Source organism: Coregonus clupeaformis, chromosome 8, assembly GCF_020615455.1.
Source record: "Coregonus clupeaformis isolate EN_2021a chromosome 8, ASM2061545v1, whole genome shotgun sequence".
Lineage (NCBI taxonomy): Eukaryota > Metazoa > Chordata > Actinopteri > Salmoniformes > Salmonidae > Coregonus > Coregonus clupeaformis.
This window is the reverse complement of record NC_059199.1, coordinates 53,795,378-53,803,109: the sequence shown is the minus strand read 5'-3', so window position 1 is coordinate 53,803,109 and position 7,732 is coordinate 53,795,378. Positions and strand designations below refer to the sequence as shown.

Genomic DNA, 7,732 nt, shown 5'->3' with positions numbered 1-7,732 from the left:
GAGATAGCAAGAGAGTTGGCTAAAGGCAGCACGCTCAAGAGTTTTGGAGAGAAAAGAAAGAAGGGATACTGGTCTGTAGTTGTTGACATCAGAGGGATCGAGTGTTGGTTTTTTGAGAAGGGGTGCAACTCTCGCTCTCTTGAAGACGGAAGGGACATAACCAGCGGTCAAGGATGAGTTGATGAGCGAGGTGAGGTAAGGGAGAAGGTCACCGGATATGGTCTGGAGAAGAGAGGAGGGGATAGGGTCAAGCGGGCAGGTTGTTGGGTGGCCGGCCGTCACAAGTCGCAAGATTTCATCTGGAGAGAGAGGGGAGAAAGAAGTCAAAGCATAGGGTAGGGCAGTGTGAGCAGGACCAGCAGTGTCATTTGACTTAACAAACGAGGATCGGATGTCGTCAACCTTCTTTTCAAAATGGTTGATGAAGTCATCCACAGAAAGGGAGGAGGGGGGGGAGGGGGAGGAGGATTCAGCAGGGAGGAGAAGGTGGCAAAGAGCTTCCTAGGGTTAGAGGCAGATTCTTGGAATTCAGAGTGGTAGAAAGTGGCTTTAGCAGCAGAAACAGATGAAGAAAATGTAGAGAGGAGGGAGTGAAATGATGCCAGGTCCGCAGGGAGTCTAGTTTTCCTCCATTTCCGCTCGGCTGCCCGGAGCCCTGTTCTGTGAGCTCGCAATGAGTCGTCAAGCCACGGAGCAGGAGGGGAGGACCGAGCCGGCCGGGAGGATAGGGGACTTAGAGAGTCAAAGGATGCAGAAAGGGAGGAGAGGAGGGTTGAGGAGGCAGAATCAGGAGATTGGAGGGAGAAGGACTGAGCAGAGGGAAGAGATGATAGGATGGAAGAGGAGAGAGTAGCGGAAGATTAGTAGAAGAACAGCATCTAGTAAAGATGAGGTCAAGCGTATTGCCTGCCTTGTGAGTAGGGGGGGACGGTGCGAGGGTGAGGTCAAAAGAGGAGAGGAGTGGAAAGAAGGAGGCAGAGAGAAATGAGTCAAAGGTAGACGTAGGGAGGTTGAAGTCACCCAGAACTGTGAGGGGTGAGCCATCCTCAGGAAAGGAACTTATCAAGGCGTCAAGCTCGTTGATGAACTCTCCAAGGGAACCTGGAGGGCGAAAAATGACAAGGATGTTAAGCTTGAAAGGGCTAGTGACTGTGACAGCATGCAATTCAAATGAGGAGATAGACAGATGGGTCAGGGGAAAAAGAGAGAATGTCCACTTGGGAGAGATGAGGATTCCTGTGCCACCACCCCGCTGACCAGATGCTCTCGGGGTATGCGAGAACACATGGTCAGATGAGGAGAGAGCAGTAGGAGTAGCAGTGTTTTCAGTGGTAATCCATGTTTCCGTCAGCGCCAAGAAGTCGAGGGACTGGAGGGTAGCATAGGCTGAGATGAACTCTGCCTTGTTGGCCGCAGAATGGCAGTTCCAGAGGCTGCCGGAGACCTGGAACTCCACGTGGGTCGTGCGTGCAGCGACCACCAGGTTAGAGAGGCAGCAACCACTCCGTGTGAGGCGTTTGTATAGCCTGTGCGGAGAGGAGAGAACAGGGATAGACAGAGGCATAGTTGACAGGCTACAGAAAATGGCTACAATAATGCAAAGGAGATCGGAACGAAATGAACTAAACATCTGGGAAAGCAAGAGAGCGGGGCCTCCCTCACTTACGTTTCACTGAAACACCCAAATATTACTCTCCCAACTTCCACCTCAGAAACTATAATTGTTGTAAACTACAGCGGTTCAATGTTTTCTAGGAATATACTAACTTAGTTTATTCAGCTAGCTAACTTGGTACAGTATTCTTCCGTGCAAACCGTCCAGGGCACCTAGTCATATGACGCCACAGCCAAATAGCATGCCAGACTGTGTATGTATTGATATGTAGGCTACGTGTGCCTTTTTAAAATTGATGTAGTTCTGTCCTTGAGCTGTTCTTGTCTATTAAAGTTCTGTATTATGTCATGTTTCATGTTTTGTGTGGACACCAGGAAGAGTAGCTACTGCTTTTGCAACAGCTAATGGGGATCCTAATAAAATACCTTTTGAAGTTGATGCATAAGTTGATGCATGGAACAATCAACCGGTAGCTAATTATAACATTTATATAGTCTACTAATCAGAACGCTAATACAATTAAAATGTGGGACTTTGTATAACTCTTTCAATGTGTTCCTAATTGCAATATAATTTTACAGATATAAACCTGAAACGCTCACCTGAAGGTAATATACTAATGTATCTAATCAGCATCTGATGTTGTCTTTACAGATCATATTTAGCTAACCTTATTCTGATTTACCATTGCAGTAATAGATGCAACAGTGCAGACCAGCAGACAGTCATCTGGACATGATTCTATTTTCAATAGAACAAAATAATACTGAATTCAATATTTACATTTATATTTTAGTCATTTAGCAGACGCTCTTATCCAGAGCGACTTACAGTAAGTGAGTGCATACATTTTTCATACTATGACACTTTGTACTACTTTTCTCTTTGTTCACTAATTTCATTCTGATAGTAGTAAGCTATCGCTTTTAGTAAATTCTTAACATATTATGCCTACATGTCTTCAGCAAAATGTCATTTCTTCAAAAATAATGACTATTGACTAAATTATTGTTGTTGTCACATCTCCTCCCGTTGCTCCCCTCCGGCGCTCTGATTCGCCGGTCTACTGAGCCACCGGTCTGAGCGCACCACCTCTGCAACACCGGAATGGAAACCCAACGCACCCTAATCACCTCCAGCGCACCTGCACCTCATCATCTCATCACCACCCTATTTAGCCCTGGACTGTTCTGGAATGTTGTGTGTGATTTTTTAGCGTCGTGTCGTTTACTCTATCTTTGTTATGTCTCTTTGTCATTGTTAAGTAAACCTTGACCTTGTTAATTCCTGCGTCTGCGTCCTGCCTCTTCGTACACTCAAGTAATTTCTAAATACATGTCTGGCCATTTCTGTAAACTGAATTGCTATGGAAAAAAAAGTATTATTCAACTGTGTGTAACTTCTGTTATCCTCAGTGGATTTTACTCTGGATTTATAGACATCTGATCATAACCTGCAGATATCAGAGGATGGGAAAGTGCTGGAAAAAGGAAATACCACAGAGACTGATTGACTGTGAGAAACAAGATGATGAAGACCCCTACTGTATGTGTTGGGCATTATGGGTAGTGCTTGGAGGACCTACTGGGAGGTTCATGTGGAGAATAAGGATGACTGAGTAACTTGGTGTTACCAGGGCAACTGCTAACAGGAAGGGACAATTGGTTCTCAGCTCTGCCAATGGTTAACCGGGCTGTCCAATGGACAATAATCTTGACAAAGATATTCCAGACAAAGTTGGCATATACAGTGGCGTGAAAAAATATTTGCCAGATCTTTAACCAAAACCTAATATTAGGTAAAGGGAACCTTTATACTTATTTTATTTATTTAATTAACAAAGTTATGCAACACCCAATTCCCCTCTGTGAAAAAGTAATTGCCCCCTTACTCTCAATAACTGGTTGTGCCACCTTTAGCTGCAATGACTGCAACCAAATGCTTCCTGTGGTTGTTGATCAGTCTCTCACATCGCTGTGGAGGAATTTTGGTCCACTATTGCATGCAGAACTGCTTTTACTCAGCTACATTTGTGGGTTTTCAAGCATGAACTGCTCACTTCAAGTCCTGCGACAACATCTCAATTGGGATTAGGTCTGGACTTTGACTAGGCCATTCCAAAACTTCAAATTTGTTGCTTTTTAGCCATTTTCATGTAGACTTGACTGTGTGTTTTGGATCATTGTCTTGCTGCATGACCCAGCTGCGCTTCAGTTTCAGCTCACAGACGGATGGTCTGACATTCTCCTGTAGAATTCTCTGATACAGAGCAGAATTCATGATTCCTTCTATTAAGGCATGTCGTCCAGGTCCTGAGGCAGCAAAGCATCCCCAAACCATCACAGTACCACCACCATGCTTGACCGTTGGTATGAGGTTCTTACTGTGGAATGCAGAGTTTGGTTTTTGCCAGGCATAATGGTACCCATGTCGTCCAAAAAGTTGACTCAAGTTTGACAAAAAGCACCCGGAAGCACCTGGATGATCATCAAGACTTGGAAGAATGTTCTATGGACAGATGATTCAAAAGTATAACTTTTTGGACGACACACATTCATGCTACACACACATCACAACTGCTGCTACCAGACTCTTATTATGATTGCTAAATACTGCACAATTTAAACACTTGCCCCCCAATCCCCCCTTCCCCGAAACACGTGTAAATATTGGACTATAAATTGTGCTTTCCTGTATTATACTGATGCTAACATATTTATTATATTCTACTGAGCCATTTACTTTATGTTCGTATTCTAATATTGTATTATTTGTTATTGTTGTTGCATTGTTGAGAAGAAACCTGCAAGTAAGCGTTTTGTTGGATGGTTTATACCATGTGTATCCTGTACATACGACTAATAAAACGTGAAACTTGATAGTATGTGACTTGAAATATAAAGGAATTGAATCTACTGAACGGTACACATGATGTAATAGATAATAAAATGTTTATGATCAATTACTGATATTTACAGAATATTTCTCAAGTATTTATATTAAATATTAATTTACATAAAATAGTATCCTTGTCATTGTCTAAGTCAACTAATTCACACATACTGGAGATACAGCTGTCATATTACGATGAACAGTTGGTATTTTATTGAACAAAAATACAATTTGTGTTAAAAACAGTCAAATGTATCATTGTTACAATTATAGTGTTGTTCAAGATTAAATTAGCATTAGCTAGCTGATATAGCATTAGCATCTACCTTGGAACACATAGAAACGTGAACCATAATATCCACTGAGTCTAGTCTCCAGATCATTCACAGTCAACGTTTGCACTTTGCCATTGTTATCAGGACCAACATACCCTGCAGACTCTGTAGTGTCACTCTCCCTAACACAACAGTATGCGCTCCAGTAGTACTTAGCCACTTTCACACCATCACCTATCTGGGTGTCACCAGGCACTACACCCGTGACCACATAGGCTTTGGAGCAGGCGTTATTCAGTAATTTAACCAGGTCCTCTTCATGTACCCTCCACTGGCCCCGGTTGAAGCCTGGGTCTTGGGGAGCGGCGTTGGTCAGGGTGGAGGTGGCTAGCATGGAGGAATGGGTGGAGGTGTGGTGGACGGGGTAGAGATGGCCCTTGTCGTAGCCAGAGCTCTCGTAGTCTCGGTTCAAGGCCTGGTGGTCACCCCTATTGTTGGATGGGATTTGGTTCAGTCCGCTCATGCAGAGGTGACTACCACCATCGAGCTGTGAGAGTCAAGGAAAGTCATTGATTACAGGCAACACATTTTCTTATCAGTCTTATCAGTCTGTGGAAATTCATGAAGCAATTTGCGTGACATGCACGTAAAACTTAAAATACTAAATGTATACCATTGTTCTGTCTGTGTAGCTTGTTGGTGAATGCACAAAATACTGTATGTTTGAAAATATATATATATAGACATTAATATATAGACATTTAGGTTACACTTTACTTGAAGGGGGTACACTCAAGACATTAACACCTTTATAGGTATTGCATCATCATTCATAATACCCTTCATAAAACATTTATTCAACATCATTCATACGGAGTTTTCAAAAATAATTGTCCCTTCAAGTAGATCTTTATGTATCCATTGTACAACAGACATTGTTATTTTTATAACCCAATATACCATAAAAACACGTTTTTGGCTTATCTAGACAGAGAACATGCTGTATGCCTGGTGCTTCAGAACTCGCTCTAGACAAGGTACTCTGTTTACTTCAGATCCGCCTTCTTGCGGATATCGTCTAAGAAAAGTACAGAATTGAATATGATAATTCATGATGATTTTCTAAGGAATGTTTACCCAGTGGCATTCTGCCAAATTGAGAGATCATCAGAGAGGATGTACAACAGTCACTGACAGCTAACCCTGTTCTAACCCTGTGCTAACCCTGTGCTGCTCCCAGCCTGTTAAGCATGTTGACATTTATTGTAATGAATCTTGCCCTGGAGACAGAATCGAGCGATTTTCACTAGATGGGTCAGCTGCAAAGCCAGAATTGGCTATATTGTAAAAATTAATGAAAGGTTAAGGTTAGGCATTAGGTTTAGCATTGTGGTTAAGGTTAGGTTTAAGGTTAGGGTTAGGTATAAAATCAGATTTTATGACTTTGTGGCTGTGCCAGCTATTGCCCACTCTGCAGAGCTGCCTCCAGTGCATGAGTCATCCCAATAAATGACAACCTGCGCCTGTTACATTATTTTGTGTCAGAGGGTTGGGTACTGTGGCAGTAAAAAAAAACAATGTACATTGTAAAATGGATAAATAAAGATCTAGTTTGAAAACTCCTTTTGAATGATATTGAATAAATGTGTATTGAAGGTTGTTATGGAAAATACTGCAACACTCATAATGGCCTTCTGAATGCCTTATGTACTGTATACCCACTTCAAGCAAACTGTTACAAAAATGTTAAGGTGTGAAAACAAATGCTATACATGTCAGTAAATACAATGATATGCCTACCTGAGGTTCGATATACCAATAGTCCTTTCGTTCAATGTCTGCACTTTGAAGCTCGTAGGCAGAATACACAGGAATCTTATTCTTGGTGTCGTAGAGTGTGGCATAGAAGTATTGCAGTTTATTATTATTGTCCAGGAGACACTGGCATATTTGCTGGTAGCGATTATTGTTCGTAGGATCACTGAGAACCGTAGGAGGAACATGGTTCACAAAGAACTGACTGCATTTTGTGAAGGAGGTCACTTCCCCATGGGAAAGCAGAGGAAACAACAGCAAAACAAAAACGCCACACCGGAGCCCCATGGTGAATAACGGTCGGTCAGCACTAGTGGAGATAAAATTGTGACTGGGCGGAGGTTCTCTGGTGAGAAGGACCACAGGCTCTCCACTTACACTATATATACAAAAGTATGTGCAAAACCCTTCAAATTAGTGGATTCGGCTACTTCAGCCACACCCGTTTCTGACAGGTGTATAAAATCGAGCACACAGCAATGCAATTTCAACATGACACCGTCATAGGATGCCAACTTTCCAACAAGTCAGTTCGTCAAATTTCTGCCCTGCTAGAGCTGCCCCGGTCAATTGTAAGTGCTGTTATTGTGAAGTGGAAATGTCTAGGAGCAACAATGGCTCAGCCGCAAGTGGTAGGCCACACAAGCTCACAGAACGGGACCGCTGAGTGCTGAAGCGTGTAAAAATAATCTGTCACTCACTACCGAGTTCCAAACTGCCTCTGGAAGCAACGTCAGCACAAGAACTGTTCGTCGGGAGCTTCATGAAATGGGTTTCCAAGGCCAAGCAGCCGCACACTAGCCTAAGATCACCATGCGCAATGCCAAGCGTCGCCTGGAGTGGTGTAAAGTTTGCCGCCATTGGACTCTGGAGCAGTGGAAACGCGTTCTCTAGAGTGACGAATCACGCTTCACCATCTGGCAGTCCAACGGCCGAATCTAGGTTTGGCGGATGCCAGGAGAACGCTACCTGCCCGAATGCATTGTGCCAACTGTAAAGTTTGGTGGAGGAGGAATAACGGTCTGGGTCTGTTTTTCATGGTTCGGGCTAGGCCTCTTAGTTCCAGTTAACACTACAAGCATACAATTACATTCTAGACAATTCTGTGCTACCAAATTTCTGGCAACAGTTTGGG

The 7,732-nt window shown here is 43.1% G+C and overlaps 1 protein-coding gene across 1 annotated transcript; it reads right to left on the bottom strand.

Annotated features, from left to right (window-relative positions):
- Nucleotides 1-4,697: 4,697 nt before the first annotated feature.
- wu:fd46g04 (endonuclease domain-containing 1 protein) lies at nucleotides 4,698-7,003 on the bottom strand. Its single transcript, XM_041884769.2, has 2 exons — nucleotides 6,583-7,003; nucleotides 4,698-5,329 (listed from the first exon to the last, which is right to left on the bottom strand). The coding sequence occupies exons 1-2, from the start codon at nucleotides 6,883-6,885 to the stop codon at nucleotides 4,823-4,825; spliced, it is 810 nt and encodes a 269-aa protein (XP_041740703.1). The 5' UTR covers nucleotides 6,886-7,003; the 3' UTR covers nucleotides 4,698-4,822.
- Nucleotides 7,004-7,732: the final 729 nt, after the last annotated feature.